The sequence below is a fragment of the Aythya marila genome, assembly GCF_965140915.1.
Source record: "Aythya marila genome assembly, chromosome: 2".
Lineage (NCBI taxonomy): Eukaryota > Metazoa > Chordata > Aves > Anseriformes > Anatidae > Aythya > Aythya marila.
Window position 1 is genome coordinate 110,930,949 of NC_139043.1, and position 22,102 is coordinate 110,953,050.

Below are 22,102 nucleotides of genomic sequence, written 5' to 3' on the forward strand. Positions count from 1 at the left end.
AAAAGTTGTGAATGTCTGTGTTGCTAGAGATTCAGTGTTTTTTTTTTTTTCAAAACTTATTTTCAGGATGAAAATGAAATTGACAGTGCTTTGATTGGGCCTACTTCTGACCCAGTTTCAAATCTTCAACCAACAAAGCCTACAGACTTCATTGCCTTTATAAATCTAGTGGAATTCTGCAGGTACTAATGCACTTTTATGTAGTTTAGAAGTTACAAATGGTTGGAAGAAATTTGGAGGGAGCTTTATTTAAGATGCTTGTTTCTGACCTATGACCACAATCAATATTTCAGAATGCAGAAGGTGATTAGAGGGGGAACTGTGTTTTAGACATCTGGGTCATGGGTGAAAACTTGCTAGCTCATGAGCTTTTTTTTTTTTTTTTTTTTAAGAGTACAGGAGACATTGTTTTGTTATTTGGCTGCAATTGTCTTCTAGTGCATGTGGTAACTTCATATTATACTGGCCCTATATACACTAAATACTTCAGAGATCAGAAATAGTCTTTCTGAAATTGTATTGGACATTAAGTGAGAAGTATAGCGTTGCTTGCCTGTGGAGGTCCAGTTGATTTCCTATAGCCATACTGTAATCTGTCTTAGCGGAATATGATATATTTGTATATTTAGATAAATCTACTAATGAGCTGTAATGAGAAAAAAGTGTATTAGCACTTAAAAAGCAACGCAAGAAGCAAAATAAAAATCTTTCTATGCTTACCTCAAAAGGTGGCACGTAATTGGTGCCTTGGTGCCTTTGGAGATGCTCTTTTGCAGAAGTTCTAGTCTTCCTTTTACTGACATGAAAGTTTGAGATGAGGAGGGGGCAGGAAACAAATGTTTTTATTCAGATGTTTGTTTTTCTTCTGTATAATTTCCGTGCATCTGTTTTAGAGAGATACTTCCAGATAAGCATGTTGAATACTTTAGCCCTTGGGTATATTCCTTTGGTTATGAGCTTATTATACATTCAACAAGACTACCTCTTATTAGTGGATTCTACAAGCTGCTTTCTGTTACAATGAAAATTGCCAAGAGAATAAAATACTTTGAGGTGAGATCTTTTCCCGTTGGAGGGGTAAGATATTTCATTAATGATGGTGTAGTTCTTTTATATAAGCCTTTTATACATCTATGTGCAATACTGAAAATTCATTGTAACTGTTAACTGTTTGTTTGTAATGTCTATGGCATCCTATGTCATATTTAAAAGCATTTAAATATGACCTATATTTAAAAGCATGTAGAAAGTCAACACATAGACTAGAAGCTCAGTTTCTGAAGAAACCCCATCCATGGGTAGTGCTCGTTTCAGAATCCTGAGTGGAGCGAACGGAGTGATGGGAAGCATGCTTGCAGTGCAGACAAAGTAGTTTGATTATCAGAAACAGTCTAGCCAGAACAGAAGAAACATGCCTGGGTTAATTATTCAACTTTTGGGGTGTACTTATATATCCTTCTTACTGATTTCCACAAGAAATATGATGCACCATTTCTGGTATGAAAGCTATTGCAAAGTGATAGTGTTTCATCCCATTAAGTGTGCAGACCATCACACAGCCCAGAACTGCTCTTGCTGCTGGTGATGGCACCAAGTGAAGCAAAACTGTTTCCCAGTCTATATTCTTATACTGTAGATGCTGCTGTGGACTACTGTTTTCTTATTCCACCTGCTTTCTTGCCACCTGTGCATCCACTATTAGGGATTTTATTTTTTTTTATGATTTACTGAATGGGAATGCAAGGACAGAATTAAGTGTGCATGGTAACAGTGTTATGTTTATTCTCTCAAAGCTTAAACAGCCTTTGTAAGTTTTCAGTGATGCAGATTTCTTCAGTAACGTTTTTTCTGAGTTAAGCTTGTTACATATTTGTACTGTGTGCTATGCTTTTTAATACTGTTGATGTACATTTTCTGTTTGGTAGGGTGTTAGTCCAAAGAGTCTCAGAAAATCTACTGAAGACCCAGAAAAGAGTTCTTGCTTTGCACTGTTTGTGAAGTTCGGAAAAGAGGTAGGTCATTTTGCTGACTAGCTTCTTTAGTCTGAATTTAAGCATAAATGTCTCAATCAAAATTGCATCCTCTCTGAAATCTCGTGTACATGACAGCAGTATTCCAGCTGTTTGAATTACACAGTATAATAGGGTTTTATAGTAGGCTTCTCTGTGTTTTTATTTAATGTCAGTAGCATTGTATTGACCATTTACAGTTATTTCTCCTTTGAACATCAGTATAATTGTTCATTAAGTGCTACATGATAACCATTTGCAGGTGAATTAGATTCTGGTATTGTTTTTGAGTTGTATATTTTACGTAGATAATTATATAGGTGATATTAAGATCTTAAAAGGTTTGTGTTTGTTCTTAACCTATTTATCTGAATTTTAGGTTACAGCAAAAATGAAACAGTATAAAGATGAGTTGTTGGCATCCTGTCTGAATTTTTTACTTTGTTTACCACATGACATCATCATGCTTGATATCAAAGCATATATTCCTGCACTGCAGGTGAGTCAAAATGATGTATAGTTGTTTTGTTTTTGTTTTTGTTTTTCCCTAAATCATGCTACAAAAAAAAACATGCTCCAAAGTATTGGAGCAAATTTAGTATCCTGTTGAGCAAGTAAGATAACATCCCTCAAGCTTTGCATTGTCTCCAGTAAGAAAAGGTACCAATGAGTTGCTTTTTTGAATAAACAAGTAAATTGTCAGCCTTTACTTAACTGTCTCAATTAGTGCTTATGTTGCAATAAAATAGATGTTTCCTCTGCTGATGTTGAAAGAGATGTTAAGCATCAAAGTTACTAAGAAGGAAGATACATTGCATGCTGAATGCTCACAAATATGATATCTCCCTTTAAACCTTAGTAGTTATTAAAAATGAAAAACTGATAGTTTTTCATTTGACACACAGAATGCATTTAAACTGGGCCTTAGCTGCATACCACTGGCTGACCTGGGACTGGATGCTTTGGAAGACTGGTCTACTCACATCCCCAAACACATAATGCAACCTTACTACAAGGATGTTTTACCTCTTCTTGACGGCTATTTGAAAAACTCTACCCCTACAGGTACATAAGCACAATGAAGTTTTAGTCTTGAGGGAGGAAAAAAACAGAACAAAACAACAAAAAAATCATAATTATGTCTAGAAACATGGAAGTTATATGCTTTTTGTCTATTTTGTGTTCCTTGTAGCTGTAACAGTATTATTTCTCTTAAACCCAAATGTTTATTTTTTATTCTTGAAGTAGAATAGGTGATGTTGTTCTGTTGGTTGGTTTTTAAAGAAACCATAACCAAGTACACATGGTATGGGTATACTAAGCTAATGTTTATATGCTGGGTTTTGTTCATCAGCTGAACCCCAGGATAACTGGGAAGTAAAGAAGCTTTCTCGAGCAGCCCAGAAAGGACTTAACAAAGTTGTGATACAGCGTTTAAGAAAAGCAAAAACTTCTTCATTGGTAAGAACACTGATGCTTTTTAGAGTTAAACGTGAATTAATCACCTCCCACTGCTTCTCTTCCTATCATGCATACTTATTTTTTTTCTTAAGATTGTTTTTAACTTAGATCAGTTCAGTGAGACTCACTCTACAGTGTGGCTCAGAAAGCCAGTACATCAGCACAATTGGAAAGACGTCATTCTAGGGTGGGAATCACAGTGAAGCAGGAAAGGGAACTGAAGAAATCTTAAGTCAGAATCATTGTCAGACTGATGTATAGTGGAATGGATAATTTAACTCCCTATACCTAAAATCAAATAGCATTGTGTAAGTGTGCAAGATGGTATTTGCACAGTGTTGGATGTGTAACTTTCTTTCTTATTATGTTAGGTTCAGTCTTAAAAGTCGAACATACTGATCATTTTGACCAGTTGTTTCTCAAATAGTTCCAGATAAGTGTAGTTTTATTTGTATATTCCAGTGTGCAAACTGACTTGGAATAAATGTAGGCATCTAACTAATGATTACTCCTATATGGATTATATAGCTCCTTCCAACCTAGTGGTCTTTAAACAAAGTGAGTGAATTTTACATCCCACACAGGCTGCTAGAACCTAAATTATATGTTCTTGGTTTAAAGTAAATGAAAGAAAAAATTTTACTTCAGATTTCTTTCCACTTTTTAGATTATTACTTCATTCTGTAGGTGTGTGTTATCTGTGCTGATAAAAATTTAGCCTTTACTTAAGTGGTAACTGAAAGACCACAGAATGCGATGAAATTGCTTTCCAGTGTTCATTCTGCTTACTGAACCAAAATTGTTTTACTGTTTGATGCTGTTCCCCTCTCTGGGGAAACAATGTCACGGGTTCTTCACTGTTCCTTATTCATCAGTATGCTAATAAATGCCGTAAATCCTCCATTCACTATATCAACCATGTTAGCTATATTTAGAAGTAACTCTTCCTTCACTAATATTAATCTGCTGAATTTTTCAGGATGACAATCCTTCCTTGGAAGCAGTAAGGACTAGAGTGGTACGCCTTCTTGGATCTTTGGGAGGACAGATCAACCACAATTTAATTACAGGTGTGTGACCTAAAAATATGTATGTGTCTCTGCTATCTCAACACCGCTTCATGAGAATGCTCAAGCCTTTCAAGGAAAGCTACTTTTTACTTTTTTTCTCTTAAACAGAGCTGCTTTTACTCAGTTTCAGAGTTCAGGAGAACAGTGTTAATCTAGTTGTATAAAAGTTTTTTTTTTAATGCTTACGTTTGTGTTTTTTTCTGCTTTTATAAACAATTTTCTTTTTGCCAAGTCTTTCTTTTGCTAATTTGGAAATATTGTGAGAGACTAACATTATTACCTGAAGTTAAATACAAAATATAATCAGACTTTGACCAAATTAACAAGTGAGGAAATAGAGGGAGAGAAGGAGGTATAGCAGTTTTCTCTAAAGGTATAGACTTTGGAGAATGTAGCCATACATGTAGTCATTCCTTGTGCAACTGTAGGAATCTGTATGTTGGATCTGATTTTCAAGAATTGTTAGTTACAGTAGACAAGTAATGTATTGGATATTTTAAAGAAGTATTTTAAATCAAGTGTGGTTCCATGTCTTACAAGTTTATAATTGTCTCCAAACTTAACTGTATTGAAACTGAAGGCTGCTGCAGCTATCTGCTGAAATGTTGGTTGCAATTATTTTTTTCATATGGTGGCTAAAATCTGTTTGGATGTGCAAGTAAAACTGGTCTTCTAACGTACTTCTGGTACTTGCAGCATCCAGTACTTTATAAAGCCTTAATGTTCAGTGGCAATCCAAGTGAAGTTGGAAGGCAATAGATTTATTTTTTTTGACTGAGCTACAGAAGTACTTGTTCTGTGTATATTACATAAAGCTTTTTTTGTTGTTGTTTTAATTTACTTTTTTCAAATGCATTAGCTACTTCAGCAGAAGAGATGATGAAGAAATGTGTATCCTGGGACACCGAGAGACACCTGAGCTTTGCTGTACCGTTTGCAGATATGAAGCCTGTCATCTACTTGGATTTATTCCTGCCTCGTGTGACGGACCTGGCTCTTTCTGCAAGTGACAGACAAACAAAAGTATTGATGAGTTTTTTGCATTTTTGTTTATGCTAGCTAATAGATATTGTGTATAATAATGTCTTCTTTATTCAAAAAGGCCTGATTTAATTAATTATATAAATTAATTATATAAATAATTATATAAATATTTAAAGTTTTAAATATAAATTTAAAATATAATTAATGTATATAAATATTTATATAATAGATGATATATAAATATTTATTATATAAATTTAATTATATAAATTTTAAATTAATTATAAACGTACTTCTTCCATGTTATTTCATTGTGGTGTTACTGAGAGTTTAAAAACTAAAGAGCAACTGTTGCTATTAGCTCTGTCAGACAGCAGTGTGCCTTTTTGAGTTAGACTTATGATAAAAATTTAAATTTTAAGCTAGTTGATCTTCAGTGCTGTTTGATGTCCTCCTCATGCCTAGCCTATGAGCTTGTGGGCTCAGTCCAGCAGAGCACTTAGCAAATATTTTCATTCTCTGTAATGTATATTCCAGCAAATATTTGCTTTGCTCAATTGGGCTATTGATATCCAAACATTCTGGGATGGACGTATCCCTGAACACACAGTGATGGTGACTTATCCAGTGATGCGTTTTCTTCTGTTGAAAAGTGACTGCATTTGATAGACACTAAAACATAAGGAGAAAGGCCAGGTAGAAAGTATGTAGATTATTTACTTGGATACAATCTCTTCCTGAACTGGTGATTTTGCATAGATCGAATTGATTTCTCAAGAATACCCTTTTTTGTTCTCTCTTGCCCACAATTTTGTCTTCGCTATGGAAGTAATGAATGCATAACTAACAGGGTTTTTGAATTTCAGGTTGCAGCATGTGAACTGCTACATAGCATAGTTGCATATATGCTGGGGAAATCATCTCAGATGCCAGAAAGACGTGAGGGTCCCCCACCCATGTATCTGTTATATAAACGATTATTTCCAGTACTGCTTCGTCTTGCTTGTGATGTAGACCAGGTAAACAGAATTGCTTATAAGTATTTTAGCTTGTTTAGAATACCTGTACGCATTGAAATAAACTTACAATTTTATTTTGAAGTTATTCTGCCAGCAGTTATCCAACGTGTTGCCTTTATTTCAATTGTAATACATTTTGGAAGCTGAAATTCTGTTTTAGGGATAGTTTTTCAGGCTTTTCTTTTTTGGGGGGGGGATAGGGAAGTAGAAGCCTTTTCAAAGACATCAGTAATGGAGCGCAGTCTAGAGTAATGAAAGTAACTCATGGGAGTGTTTGAAGTTTCAATATTCATTTAAAGAGTTAATAGTAATAATTGTTCTTTAGTTCTGTATTTGATTTTTGTTTTTTTCTTTTTCTCTGATAAATTAATTTGAGCATAAATTGATTCATTCAGTATGGAAAAGCATTTGGGAGAGAGATTGTAGCTTCCTCATTGATAGCTGAGGGGGATATATTTAATTCAAACATATGAACTTATTATTTCTCCACCTTTACACAAAACAGGATAGAAATCTCAATGGCACATAGGTTCAGCTCCCCTGAAATTATGGATATCATGCCTTTTCAGATTGCTGTTTGGGACCCTGGCAACTAGATTTGATTTTTAGACAAAAGTGTTCCTGTTAAAATACACAGGAGACTGTAATCAATTTAAGTGAAACCCTTTTTGCTGGCATATGGCTGAACATAAAGCATAAATAATAACCCTGAATAATGGCTGGATTGGTCCAAACCAATGCACACAGACTGTATTACAAACATGCATGTATGCATATATATTTAATGATTCTTTCCTTCATGTTGTAGAATAACAGGATTTGATCAGGTTAACTTAGAAGTAAAAATGTTGAAATTGATCAAATTAGAATATATATATATATATATATATGTGTGTGTGTATATATATATATATATATATACATATATATATATATATAAATCCTTATGTGAGAATGTAATATGAAAGCAATTGTTAATTTTACGGACCCTTTTTCAAAGAAGTATTGTCTCTTATTCTTGCATGTTTTAAATAGCATAGAAATATGTTTAAAGCCAACTACATTTCCAGGATTACTTTTTTCAGGTAACAAGACAGTTGTATGAGCCTTTAGTCATGCAACTTATTCACTGGTTCACCAACAACAAAAAATTTGAGAGTCAAGATACGGTGGCATTCCTGGAAGCTATCCTGGTAGGTCCTAAGTCGTCTTTTTCAGTTTTCTGTGCCATCTGACTTTGGTTTTAACTAGCATCATTCTACTACTGAAATAAGCAGAAGCACACAAACCGATAGAATAGCTCCTTATTTCTCTGAATAAAGGACACCAGTTTATCAATTTTATGACCAGTTAGTGTTCCTATTTCTTTGGCATCCCTGATACGCAGTTCGTGTCTTCATAGTCTTTGTAAGGATAACGAAACACTCTTTTATCATCATTGTGTACAAGTAACTACTAAAAGACCTTTTTCCCCCAACTCTGAATGAAAGTCACTTTTGATGCATGTTTAATCTTCTTTTAAGCTTCCTTGCTTTCATGAGGTGCAAAAGCTTTCAACTTAACACTGTCTTAAAAGCTGAAGTCATGTCAGGAGATTTCACAGTACTTCTTGTAAAGAAAAGTCATTGTTGTCACACCACTTGTAAAGCAGAAGAAACTGGTTTATCAGAAAATGAAATGACTTAGTCGAGGCTTCTAAACTGGTTACCAGCTCAGATGGAAATAGAAACCTAGGTCTTTGAGGCTTAATCCAGTGCTGTGAAGGCTGGAAATACTGTCCTTCCCCTGGACAGTACTAGTTCTGAAGCTTTATTATTTCTGGGAAACTGGGGAAACTGAATATATTTTTTAATTTAGAGTTGCTACCAGTGTTGTTTACAACGATGCACTGAGACAATGTTTTGTTTTGTTTTATGTTTTCATTCTTGTAATAAGATTATCTTGCATTATTTCAGGGTGGCATAGTGGATCCAGTTGACAGCACTTTGAGAGATTTCTGTGGTCAGTGTGTACGAGAGTTTTTGAAATGGTCTATTAAGCAGACAACACCAAGACAGCAGGAGAGAAGCCCAGCAAACACCAAGTCTCTTTTTAAACGATTATATAGTCTTGCTCTTCATCCCAGTGCTTTCAAGAGGCTAGGTGCAGCACTTGCTTTTAACAGCATTTACAGAGAATTTAGGTGAGCAAACAGAGCTTGGAACAGTAACCAACTTAGACTAAAAAGTTCAAGAAGATAAAAAGAATTGAGTCTAGGACTTGAACAGTCACCCATTGGCACTCATTCTGTTATATGTAATAGCTGTAAAATTGTGTTATTCGGATCATTCATTGATGTAATTTAATTATAATTGTGTAGTTTGGCTTTCTACAAGGGAACAACGTGGAAGTTTAAATTGCTATCACAACTTTATGGGGAGTTATGTTTTTTAAAAGTACTCAACAAACTTTCATTGCTATTCTTTTTGGAGTTGTTTAAGTGTATTTCTTTAGTACAAAAGTATTACACAGTTCATTTCTGCAGTATTTTAATTTGTTTTTTAATTAGAATTTCACACTTTGTGCTTCTTCTACTCATGTTTCTCATCACATTTATTTCTGATTTTAAAGGGAAGAAAACTCTCTGGTGGAGCAGTTTGTATTTGAAGCATTGGTTGTATTTCTGGAAAGTCTGGCCTTATCTCATACAGATGAGAAATCATTAGGTGAGCTATAACTAACTGCAGGATGAAAATGAAAGCCATCCAATTGAATTAATAGATAAACAAACCAAACCATTAGTCTGTAACTTCAGGAAAAGTAAATGGGCATAATTTTGCAAGAATGGGAGTATTATTTTTTATTTTTGTCGGTTTTAGGTTGTTTGTTTTTTGTTGTCTTGTTTTTTTATTCCTCATACACTCTGATTTTCATCAATTAATAATTAGAACAGAAAGCCAAAATCTGACGTTCTGAGGCTTTATTTCTTTCAGAGAGGCAATTTGGGATATCATAGAGGTAGCTTCAAAAGAGATACTTGTATGGGAAAAGTTTACTGTTTCTCTAAGCATGAGCACAAAAAAAGCATATACATTTTTGTAGCAGAGGCCTCGCTATTGGGTCAGGCCTTGTTGACGTCTCTGCTGTTTGATGGTCTTGTTCTGCAACCTTGAAAAACATACCATAGAAGCACAGAATGGTGGAGGTGATGGCCATCATCCTGTGTGTCAGTCTTTTGCACCATTTCTGTAGCAACAATACCTCACCTTAACCAAGTAACTGGTATTTATTTATAGATGCCTGTTCTCTCTTTCTAACAGGTACTGCTCAACAGTGTTGTGATACTATTCATCACCTGAAGCGCATAATTATGCATAAAGCTCCTTCTCTGAACAAGGAAGGAAAGCGGCGAGTACCACGGTCAGCAACTTGCCATTCTTTTGCTTTTTAAATATTATGTTATATTTAACAATGTATGCAGTTTCATTAAACACTTTAGATTCTGAAAAGGAAATTCCTCCTGTGACTGTTGCTAGTGGATGCGTGTTCCCAAAGCATCAGGAAAAGTTCTTTCTTTCCCTAATAATGTCTGTTGAACAGTTCTTTCTTTCCCTGATAACACCTGTTGAACCACAGGTGGGAAATGCTGGATGTGGTAATAGAGGTTCATAACGGTCATTCTTTATTCCTGTGTGGTGAAGTCAGAACAGAGCACTTGCTTTAATTGTGTGGGGTTGTGAGGAAAAGAAAAGTATGTTTCCCTCACAGCTGTGCTCATAATAATGTTAGTGCTGGTATTAGAAAGCACTTGGAAGAAACTTCTCTCAAGTCTTTTATTATTGCTTTAAATAGTAGCAGAAGTAGGACTAGCTGCAATAGGATGATCAGCAAATAAAGAGGCATAATGGTAAAAACAAGAGTAGATTCGGTATCAGGCTGGATGCTCCGAGCCACCTGTTCTGATCACATAGCTCACCCTCCTTTGAGCAGGATGCTAGACTAGAAACATCCTTAGGTTCCTCTTGACCCAGACTATCCTGTGTGTTAAAGAAACTGGCAAGTGGAGTCTGAGAGTTAGCTCACTGCTTGGTATGCAGTAAGCTAGGAGACCAGATAATTAGGGAGAGGAAATACTATGCAGGCTTATTTAAGCCTTAATCTGTCTCTGAGTGTTACAAAGAGAAGAAAAAAGATCTAAACTGATCTAAAAGATCTAAACAGCTTTCTAAACTGTTGCCACAAAGGCTATGCTCTGGGTTTCCAAAGCAGAGTGAGGAAAAGGGAAAGCAGTACAAGCCATGCTTGTGGAAGACCTCTTACTTGTAGTGCAAATGGATTTGGGTTAGATAGATAAAACAATGTTCATGATTTTCATGAAATGATGTTTTTTAAACTGGAAGACTTTGACTTCTTGCTAGATGCGACGAGGTTTGTTAATCCCTATTGTTTTTGTGCAGAGGATTTCCAGCCTCTAAGTCTGTGTGCCTTGAGGACATTGTCATGTGGCTCTTGGTGCAGTGTGGGCGACCTCAGACAGAGTGCAGACATAAAGCCATGGAGCTGTTCTATGAATTTGTTCCTTTGTTACCAGGTACTGTAAGTTACAATATATTATTCTTTGCTTTCTAAATTCCTTCCCTATACCTTTTATGTGTGATGTGTTAATTATTAGAAAAAATAGTTTTGACGTAAGTGTCTCTTCAGTCACTGCTATTAAATAGGAACTGAGTAGTTGCTAATGTTGGAAATCAAATACTGTGAGAACTTCAGGGCTTGGGATGGGATTGTGAATATGGAAGAAGCTTTTATTGCAGACATCCTTCTGGTCAGGAAGGAGAACTTCTAGGCCCAGAACTGCAGTTGCATCCAACTATGAAAGCATTTATTTGCTGACTGGGAACAAGTGGGAGTGGCTCACAAATTGGCCTCTTCTTTGTGGGTAACTTAAGCAGTATGATCAATACCTTCTCTACTAGAAGATTTGGCTTAAAACACAAAATTTGGGCATGATGGCCCATTTGCCTCTAACTTCTTGCCAGCTTGAAATGTGTTTCTCCTATATAAGTTAAATCTGTGTTTTTATTCCTATCAGGGAACAATTCTCCTTCTTCTTGGCTAGATGATGTTTTAAAAAAACAAGATGTGTCTTTCCTTATTAACAAATTTGAAGGAGGTGGCAGTGATGCCAAAAGTCCATCTGGGATTCTGTCTCAGCCAACTCTCCGTTGTATGCAGGAGCCCTTTAGTTTACAGACTGTCATGCGATGGATGGATATGTTCTTAGCAGCACTGGACTGCTACAATACATTCTTTGAGCTGCAAATGATAAAACCTCATAAGATTCTGGGTGAGTGTTACAGAAACCACCTCCAAGAGGAGTTCCTACCTTGGGCTTGAAGCTTTTCTCTGTAATGTAGAGTTAATGAGTCTTGAAAGCTCTCCTGAAGTGAGAGCAGTGACAGTATTTAGTGCTGGATGTTTTTTTGATGAGAAGTACGTTGTCAATACTGTATCTTAAAATGTTTCCTTTTGGTCCTAGAAATATACCATTAAACCATGCACCAGTAATTTGTTTTACTCAGTCTCATCTTAAAATATTATGCTGTACAGCTCACTTCCCTCTGCTGAGGAGTGCTATAGATTTATTTTTTATTTAAAAAAAAAAAAAATTCCTTCCAGGTCTGTTTACTTGCTCTTTATTGATGTCTGGAGGGAGCTATGAGAAAGTAATAGAAGTCTCCTTTTCACTTTAAGGCCCTCAATGTGCTGTCTTTCTTCAATCTCTGATGTTTCAATTTTAACAGCCTTGCATTTGAGTCTTGATCATGTGTAAACATAGGGTCTCAGCTTTCTTTTAATTATTCATGCAGGACTAAACAAAATGCATTTTATCGCTAACAGTACAGTTGCACTGTTACTTCATGTATGAAGTTTTGTGCATGTAGTAGGTAGTCTGCCTGTCAGTGTCATCTCTGTCTTCATTTGAAGCAATGTTGTAAGATTTTTATTGGATGCAGGTAGCGTAGAGACATATTATTCATAACTATGGATTTAATGTTTTCATCCTTATTAATAAATGTGCTTAAAATCATCGTTGGTAATTACATGCTTATAATGATCAGCAATTAGAAAGCTATCCTTCACTGCCCATATTTTTAACATTTGGAACTGACATAGGACTATCAGAAAATGCTGTTGTGAGATGTGGTAGTTTTCTGTTTGTCATCTCAACACAGCTGTTTTCTTCCAAACACAAAACAGCGTATTTGAAAGTTGATAGCTGCTGTCTTGTTTCAACTTATTATGATTCTTCTTAGGTATAAAGAAGAAAGGTGTAAGATCCTCATTCTTGAAAGCCGTGCAATTCTTCCTTGAAACTATTGCTTTGCATGATATCCATGCAACAGAGCAGTGCTTTGATAGCAGATCAAAAGGCAACGTGTTCAGTCCACAGGAGAGAGAAATGTATAATTACAGCAAGTGTACAATTGTAGTCCGAATCATGAAGTTTGTAACCCTGATCCTGGAAACATGCCAGCAGGATTTCTGGGAGGTAGGCACTGAAATACATAGTGAGTAAAAATGCGAATTTTAGATGTAGTTAAAGATTCTGTTGCGGGTTGTTTGTTTTGTGGTGTGTTTTTTTGTTGTTGTTTGTTTGGTTTTTTATTGTGAGGTTGTTTTGCTGGAGAACATCATTATTATTGATGCTTTAATTCAAATTGATGGCTAAGCATCATCAACTGTTATAATCTTTGCATGTAAGAAAAAAAAAATTGTGCAGTTGAATTTTACAGGTTAATACAGTTTTAAACAGAAGAATTAATCTTTTCTAGGAAGGATATTGACCATGAGATTTGTCATTCTGCATGGAGTACTTGCACAGAGTATTTCTTGCAGGATGCCTGATTGTCTTAAATGTGTGAAGATGATAGTTGCTTAAAAAGCAAAAACTCAGATTGTGGCGATTTCTTGAATTCAGAAAAAATGTTCAGGTTTCTCAAATCTTTACCTAGCCTTGATGTAATGCAAACAATAATTAAAGATATACAATTGCAATACATGTGAATCTTTTATGAAATACATCCTGCAGGTTTAGTTCTGAGATTGTCTCTTGTTTTAAGTAGATATTTAGTAGTGTGCACAGGGCTGTACAGTTCAAGTATCGATGTATAATTAAGACAAGACTAAAACAAGCCTATGTGGACATAAAAGATCTGAAGTGCAATTTGACAGCATACATCCTATATATATGTATATATTTATATGTATGCAATTTTTGTGTATTGGCACAATCCATTGAAATCCATTGAAAGATAATACAATTTCATAAGAACAGTTACTGTTCCATCTTTTGTTTCCTTTAAACATAAGGAGTAATGGTAAGTAATGAATAAAATATGGAAATCTAAAAGGATTTTGAAATAAAGATTTCTTCTAATGACTTTTTTTTTCTAGCTACTTGAGAAGGAATTGCTTAATGAAAGCTTTGTAGAGCTTCTGGTGATGACAGTGTGTGATCCATCGCATATAGGCTTTAATACAGCTGATGTACAAGTCATGAAAAATCTCCCAGATATCTCAGTAAGACTCTTGAAAGCTTTGATGAAATCTCCCTATAAGGAATCTTTGAAAGTGTGCTTAAAAAAAAGAATCACACCACAGAGGTAAGTAGGGACTTTCTAATAAGTACATTATGCTGAACAAACGAAATGAGAAATGGAAAATAATGTGTATGGTTACAAATATAGCTCCCCACCAATGTAACGTTTTTGCTTCTCTTTTCTCATTAGTTTTGAGGACCTCTGTTCTGTTGATCTGTTTAATTCAGATGCACGTTTTGATCAAGTTAGGTTTAGTGCTCTCCTTTGTGCCTGCAAGCAACTCCAGAAATCTGGCCTGCTTCATTCTGTTCTTTACGATCAGGTAATTGCATTTCCAGAAATTAAAAAGCTGGTGTTGAATGGGACCAGAAATAAATGTTTCATGCTTGTTCTACAAATCTGGGTAGCATAATATTGAGGTTTAAACAATCTTAATAGTTATGCCTGTCTTTCTTCAATTTCTAGGGCCTGTAGGTGACAAGAATCTACCCCAAATTTTCCCCTCTATTGAGCTTCACAAGACAGAAAGCTCAAAAAATCAGAAATCATTAATCACTTAAAGGAGGCATTTTTAAACCTTTTTTTTAAAGAAAGGACATTCAAAGTGATGAGGGAAAACTTAAAAAGGAATACATTTTAAAAATAAATATATATACGCATGTGTAGGTTATTCAAACGTAACGTATATACTCAATACCTAAACGTATATACACATGTGTAGGTTACTAACGTACATGGGTACGTTACTCAAAAAAACTCTTTCTACTAAATTTCTGATTACAGGCAATCTCTGTTTTATTTTGGGTAATTAAAGGAAAACAGGTCATGGAACAGCCACAAGGATTGAAGGAATATGTCAACTGGTGAGCAAGGCTACATTTAGCAAGTAGCAAAATATTTCATTTCTGTGGGGTACTCACCATCCATCCTCTGTCTAAACAAAAGCTAGAGCTGAGATTATAGGGCAGTGATATTCATGGAACTTGCATGGTTTACCTTTTACAGCCTACCCATTCTCATTGAGCCATTCAGCCGTCCATTTTATTCCTGTAGTAATTCTGTTATCTTAAAAAGAAATACAGGAGAGGATCAGAAAATGTTTCAAAAATAGTTTGTTCTGAACCTTGTGCACAACAGGGTTAGTCTGATTTAAAAATCTTGCTATTCAATTATAAAGGTGTCACTTCATTGTCACTTCTTTGTTTCTGTAGGATGAAAGACCTCATTCCTCCATTGGCTCCAAGCTTCTTTCAGTTGTTTATAAAGGCATTGCACCTGGGGGTCAAAGGATATCTCTTCCATCATTAGACATCAGCAGTAAGCGACTAGCTGACAGACTTCTGCAGCTGTCCTTTGCTATTGATGACCAGGTAGGATGTCGTTCTCCAGTTTGACTACTTAATCCTTGGCTTTCTATTTTCAGGAGCTATTCTGTAGGACAAACAGAACCTTTATTTTGAGCGAAAGAGGATGATGTTTTATTCATACCCTTGCAGAGAAACTGTAAGCATTCTCTGGCTTAATTGGGGGACAAGGGGAAATTTTAGGTAACAAGCATTTCAGTATTCAGTTTGTTTCATTCTTGTGCTTTCTGATAACATAAATCAGTTTGGGATTGAAGCTTTAAAAAAAAAAAAAAGTCTTCCCAGGAAATTGGTGTAATTTAATGTGCTTGAGATAACTCTGTCTCTATACCTTAATTTTAACAGTGTGAGGAGCTACTAAGTCTGCTGCTGAACACGGTGGTGTTATCTGTGCCATTATCAGGAGCATTGCAGAGCAACCTGATCAATTTCTCTCATGGACAGTATTTCTACAGCCTATTCTCGGATACTATCAATCAACAGCTGCTAAAACATCTGGATGTGATCATACTCCAGCTTATGGAATCATCTGCCAGCAATCCCCAAATGGTATTGATGTCTTCAAAAGGACAAAATCAAATGGAAACAGTAGAAGTAACACTCTTGTTACAGATGGACGTAACTGTGTGCAGTGGAACAAAAGTGTGTTTGGTTGCAGTTGGAAAATGTGGCACTGATAGACAGGCTGTGCATCATCTCATTTCAAACTGAGTGGAGAAGTGTTTACCCACTTCCTACCCTGAAATCTGTGAATTTCAGGATTTTTTTGTATAGTCCTCTGGATGAAGAACATCCCTTTAAACATTCATTTACTCATGGGAACAATTACTCATTTAACCATGCTTTGATTTTTTTTTTTGTATTTTTTTTTTCATTGTGGAGTGGTTCTAGAACATGAGGACTGGATTCATTTTAGATAAAATTAAACTGGAAAATTAACTTGAAGTGGTAGTGGGCATTCAGTCCACAGGGCTAGAGTAGAGCTAGATGAAAGTATTAAAAAGAAACAAGCATACAAACAAACACCCATGACCCGAGATGAATACAACATAGGTGTCAAGTACTCAGTCTCAGCACTGTTTGTTTTACTCAACAGATTTTCTCCTGAGGGTCCACACTACTTAATATAGAGCTCTCCTTCAAGTCCATGTAGGAGGCATGTTATAATTGGGAAGCCTTCTTTCAGTGCTGCTGAAAAGCAGAAGGGTCAAAAAGAAAGATGAAGTCTTCTTTCCCTTTTGTTTAAAAAGATGCTCAGAGAGGCAGGTCATCCCTTACATATTTATTTATTTATTTATTTATTTATTTATTTATTTATTTATTTATTTTTAATTCAAGATGTTATGCTTAAAAGTGTTTCTTCCAAGCATTGTTTTAGAACATGAGGGGCATATTTTATGATACCAGAATCATTTGGTTTGATGTAGGGAGATGTATTATGGTAAGATAAAAACTTACTATGGTGATTTGTTAAGACATTTCTTCTTTAGTTTTACATGGTTGTTTTAAAGTATGGGAAGAAGAAAATAAGGTGTTTTTCTTTTTACCCTACACATCCAAGTCCTGTGAAATCACAAGGCTGTTAAAAAAAAAAAAAAATCCAGTTTATTAGGTGATTGCTAACTATCAGAGAGAACTCAGAATTTAGTCTTGAAAGTCTGTGATTACTAGTGTTAGTCACATCTTCCTTAAACTGTGAAGAAAAGAGATTGAAATATAGTTCATATCTTGTTTGACATATTTTATTTCTCTCTTCAAAATTTATTCAAATAAGTTCTGTACTCTCCTATTTCTGAATTCCATATCAATATTTTCAAATACTGGTATTCATTGTTACTCTTGGTTATTTATTTCTCCATATTCACTCAAAAGGTATGGGAAGAAATTGCTGCCTTGTACTCAGAGTGAAACAGAAGTAAATTGGGTAGAAGTCTTTTCAAAAAGTAGTTTGTTTGCTTGTTTTTTTAATTATTATTATTTTTAAAATCTGTTGTTTCTCCTTTCAGGTTGGTAGCATTTTGAATGGCATGTTAGATCAGAGTTTCAGGGAGCGTACCATACGCAAGCAGCAAGGAGTGAAACTGGTCACAGCTGTACTAAGAAACTGGAAGAAACTTGACAGCTGGTGGGCCAAAGGCTCTACTCCTGAGAGCAAAATGGCAGTCTTGACCCTGCTGGCAAAAGTTCTCCAGGTATGCATTATTTTATAACACACCTTTCCTTATTCTGTAGGAAAGTATCTTACTTTAAGGGAATGGGGTTTGGGTTGTTTTCTTTTTAATACAGACATTTTATGTTTGGGAGAGAAAAAGCTGGATAATATCAAAGTACAAAACATATTTGGATAGGCGGAAATTACTGGACTTTACTCCTTCTGTTCCCTATCAGATTTAAAAAAAAAAAAAAAAAAAAAACAACTTGATTCATGTTCTTGATGCCTTTTTTTCCTAATAAAGAATTGGTACAAGTACAAGCAGTAAACTTTGAAAGTGAGCAGCCTCTGATAACATTTCTTCTTTCATGTTGGGATCTGCAAAGTCATAGTAGAGGAGTTCTACCCAAATCAAAAGACTGCAGAAAGATCTTTATTTCCAAGACCTGTAAATTCAGTTACATTGGGGGGTTTGCTCTTTATTTTTCAGACAGAATTTATCTGTTTGTCCCAGACTTTATAGGAACTTGTAGAAGTAGCCACAAACAAAGACACACGCAGATCACTTATTGAGGATATAAGTTATTAGTAATTTCTTAATACATGTAATTATTTGCAACTTGAATTCTTTCAAAGGTGTGTTTTAGTCAACATCAGAGTCATATTTCTGTATTAGCTGACAGTAAAGTGACAAATAGGAAATTTGGCTTTGAGAGACAGCTTAATATCTTTTGAACTGGAACGTATGTAACATGATCTTGTTTGTACTTCTGGAATTCTTATTGATAGGTCTTCTGAAGCCAAATTGCTGTGTGTGTATTTTCTGTTGATTCAACATACTTTTAGAAACATAAATCTGCAGCATGTGGTGCGGGTTGTGTTGTTGTTTTTATTGTTCGTTAATGTAAGGATTTCTTTGACTAGTTTAAAAATAAATCTTAATTTTAAACTTCTATCATTCCAGATAGACTCTTCAGTTTCTTTCAATACCAATCATGAAGCATTTACAGCTGTTTTTGATACCTATACCAGTCTACTTACTGATCAGAATTTAAGCTTAAATCTTAAGGTAAATTGCTCACTTAGACACCTTCCCTGCTCTCTACAGATCAGAATGTTAGTGGTTGGTGAAATCCCCTGTTACTCAAATTAAATTTTACCTTGGTTTGCACAGTAACATGGGCATCATTTCCGTGGGTTTTTTATTCTTCCTATCAAGTTCCTAAACAATAAAATGTAAGTCATTATGTTTGATCTTCAGAGAGTGAAGGCAACATCACAGATGATGTGTTCTTGTCTTAGGTGTTTTTTTTTTCCTTGTCCTGCTGAGAGGCATGTAATTTTTAGGAAAAATCTACCATCAGCTGCAAATAGTTTCAAATAAACACTTTAAAGTTGTAGAAATGACAGTTAATCGGGCTTTTAGCAAGGACTGGCACTTCCTACGTGTCAAATTCCAGATGTCTGCAATGACTATAGGATACATGTCTGCAAGCATGCAATCAGTACTAATGGATTAACTGCTATATATGACTTGGTCAAGAGGGGGAGATAAAGTACTGCATACTGAAAGTGCAAGTTATGAAAGATGCTGGAGCATAAGCTTTGGTCTTGAAGACTAAAAATTTTGTACTTAGAAAATAGTTCTGCATGATTGCTGCTGTCAGTCTACCTTCAACTAGGCAGTTGTGTACTTCACTGTGCATTCAAAAGAAATAAAGCTTGGGATTTTGCTCTAGCTGCCAGGTTGTGCGTTAAAAGCAGTGACTTCTGTGGTAGTGGATGCTTGTTTAAAAGAAGAATGAAGTCTTATCATACCCATGTCAGCCAAGAGCTATTAATTAGCTTTTAACTCCCTCTCATTAGTAACCATTGTTTTCTGAATCAGCACCTTACAGAAGAGCAGCTACATGGTATGTCTTTATCAGTACACTGAGCTTTGGAATCAGTAAGCATAGCCCCTGCTGACTATTTTGTGGTCCTCAGCTTCTTTCATAATTAGAGAATAATTTTCTTTTAGTTTAAAACTGACTTTCTTTCCTTTAGGGCCAAGCAGTGATAATTCTTCCATTCTTCACTAATTTAACTGGAGAAAAACTCAATGACCTTAAGGATGCTCTTGATCAACTTGTAGCTTTCAATTTTCCCATGAGTTCGGATGAGTTTCCCAAAGGAACCTTGAAGCACAATAACTATGTAGACTGCACAAAGAAGGTTAGTAATTTCAACAAAAGAATATGTAACTTGAAGCCTGATTGAACTATGTCTGGAAACTATGGAAAAGAAATTAACTTTTTGATTTCTGGGTTTTGTTTTCATCCAGAAGTTTAACTTACAGATACAGATTACAAACTTATATCTTCAGCATTTTATTCTTATTGGCACTGAAAAATCACACAAGGAGATGGACTTAATTTGATCCAGTTTGGCTCCTTATTTTATACATTGCTTCCTTTTCAGTTTTTAGATGCATTAGAGTTGTCTCAGAGTCCAATGCTGTTGCAGCTGATGACAGAAATTCTCTGTAGGGACCAAAGGCATTTCATGGAGGACCTATTTCAAGCCAGTTTCAAAAGAATTTCCAGAAGGTGAGTTTGGTCCATTGCATTTTGCCCTTGTTCACATGGAATTTCTACTGAAGCAAATGTGCTTCTTGTATTATGTCGTCCTTCTAAAAGTTAATATAACATCTTATTTTCATTCAAATTTTACTTTTGTCTTTATTTTGAAATATTTCTGAAGTGTTAATAAGTGGCACCAATTTCCAGGTGGCACTTGCAGTACCTGGGCAAATTCTGTAAAGCATTCTGTAAATTGGCTTGATCCAATTGAAGGTAGTAGTTGTGTGTGATACCTATGTTTGCTATCACTGTATAACCATGGTGGTCAGCTGAATAAATAGTGCTTAAATTGATGGTGTATTACTTTCAACAACCCCTTTGAAAATATACCACTATCTTGTAGGATCATACCCAAGTGGGTATGCACGCAGGTGATTAAAAAAAAAATAAAAAATCAATAGGGAGTTTTAAAATGTAAATGGAGTCTGGTAAAAGAGTTTTCATCTCGAGATTTCTATCTTGTTTAGGAGCAGCACTGACAAACAAGTGATACTGCTGGTCACTGTTCACAAAATGTTCCAGCGTGAAGACCATCTTTCAAATACTACCCGTCAAGCTTTTGTGGATCGCTCTCTCCTCACTCTCTTGTCACACTGCAGCTTGGATGCACTGAGAGAATTCTTTAGCAACATTATAGTGCAGGCTATGGACGCACTTAATTCCAGGTTTACAAAGGTATGGACTTTTAGTAAGTTAATAAATAAATAGAAATTTGAGGAATGTCTAATAAGAGGTTGGTGTCACTGCATATATTTTGCTTAACTTTGAATCAAACACTAATTGCAATCACTTGCTTTCCATTTTTCCAGTTGTCTGTATCTTGAAGCAGAAGTTTTTGCTGATTACATTGATTATTGGTTGGAAGCTTTTCCTCATTCCCCTTCACGCTGTTGCTTTGAATTTCATGTATGTTCATGTATCTACTGTATATAAAAATCAAAGATGACATGACATATATTTAAAAAAAAAAAGGGGGGGGGGAGGGTCTGGTATCCTGTCAAAACGCATTCTAACTTTGAATTATAAAAGGCATACAAAACTGTAGCCTATTATTACATTGTAGAAGAGCTGTGTAGCAAAAGCTTTTAAATTAGATGCTATACTTCTAGAGGAAGGTACACATCTGTCTTTTGATCATTGCAAAGATCCTTCAGTGAGGTCAGCACAGACCTTCCTCTCTCCATGTACAGCCTGTCCTCCAAATTGGTTACATGCAATAATTTTGTTAGTGGAAGTGGAAGCGTCTACTGTTGCTGTAGTTCTCCCTTCCCTTTTGCTAATGCATCTGTTTCAGGGCAGCAGCACAAACAAGATGCTAAAATGATCCAAATTTAGCGTTTTATTTCTATTTTCTTGATTACTATTAAAGACTTATATGGGGTCGCACACACAATTTCTTTTGCTGTAAATGTTAGCAAAAAAGTGAGATGCATAAAGAAACTCATGGATAATACCCAGTATGGTGACTGTTATATTTTATGAAATGGTGGTGCTGGTAGTAGTAGCACAATGTCTTATTTTGGCTTTTTTTTTTGTCAGTTACATTTGTTTTTGTCTTTTGATTATTAATGTTTGTCTTTGTTACTTTAAGAAATAATCCATCCTGGTTTTCATGGGGAAGGATGTTATGTGTTTTCAGCTCATGCTGGGCTAAGGAGCTTTATTTATCTTCAGGTTGCACAAGTTGCTGTTCTCTCTCAGCAGGCAATTCAAACTGACAGATTGCTTTTATCACCAAGTGTATTTGTCTCCTTGTGTTGCTCTTACAGCTGTGTGTTTTGCTTAAGGTGTCTGAGTCCAAGAAGTTGTTCGGTATTCTGTACAAGTTATTCAAACACG

At 35.4% G+C, this 22,102-nt stretch overlaps 1 protein-coding gene across 1 annotated transcript in view; it reads left to right on the plus strand.

Moving 5' to 3' along the window:
• PRKDC (protein kinase, DNA-activated, catalytic subunit) overlaps nucleotides 1-22,102 on the plus strand; it is a 79,319-nt gene that overhangs the window by 10,730 nt on the left and 46,487 nt on the right. The window contains exons 17-41 of the mRNA XM_082752973.1: nucleotides 67-182; nucleotides 894-1,053; nucleotides 1,926-2,012; nucleotides 2,389-2,508; nucleotides 2,915-3,074; nucleotides 3,364-3,470; nucleotides 4,450-4,540; nucleotides 5,400-5,563; nucleotides 6,391-6,543; nucleotides 7,629-7,736; nucleotides 8,499-8,725; nucleotides 9,154-9,248; nucleotides 9,843-9,942; nucleotides 10,980-11,113; nucleotides 11,615-11,869; nucleotides 12,840-13,075; nucleotides 13,981-14,189; nucleotides 14,316-14,448; nucleotides 15,338-15,496; nucleotides 15,836-16,039; nucleotides 17,497-17,682; nucleotides 18,607-18,711; nucleotides 19,689-19,856; nucleotides 20,103-20,230; nucleotides 20,731-20,938. Coding sequence (XP_082609099.1) covers nucleotides 67-182; nucleotides 894-1,053; nucleotides 1,926-2,012; nucleotides 2,389-2,508; nucleotides 2,915-3,074; nucleotides 3,364-3,470; nucleotides 4,450-4,540; nucleotides 5,400-5,563; nucleotides 6,391-6,543; nucleotides 7,629-7,736; nucleotides 8,499-8,725; nucleotides 9,154-9,248; nucleotides 9,843-9,942; nucleotides 10,980-11,113; nucleotides 11,615-11,869; nucleotides 12,840-13,075; nucleotides 13,981-14,189; nucleotides 14,316-14,448; nucleotides 15,338-15,496; nucleotides 15,836-16,039; nucleotides 17,497-17,682; nucleotides 18,607-18,711; nucleotides 19,689-19,856; nucleotides 20,103-20,230; nucleotides 20,731-20,938 — 3,813 coding nt within the window. The remainder of the gene's footprint in view (nucleotides 1-66; nucleotides 183-893; nucleotides 1,054-1,925; nucleotides 2,013-2,388; nucleotides 2,509-2,914; nucleotides 3,075-3,363; nucleotides 3,471-4,449; nucleotides 4,541-5,399; nucleotides 5,564-6,390; nucleotides 6,544-7,628; nucleotides 7,737-8,498; nucleotides 8,726-9,153; nucleotides 9,249-9,842; nucleotides 9,943-10,979; nucleotides 11,114-11,614; nucleotides 11,870-12,839; nucleotides 13,076-13,980; nucleotides 14,190-14,315; nucleotides 14,449-15,337; nucleotides 15,497-15,835; nucleotides 16,040-17,496; nucleotides 17,683-18,606; nucleotides 18,712-19,688; nucleotides 19,857-20,102; nucleotides 20,231-20,730; nucleotides 20,939-22,102) is intronic.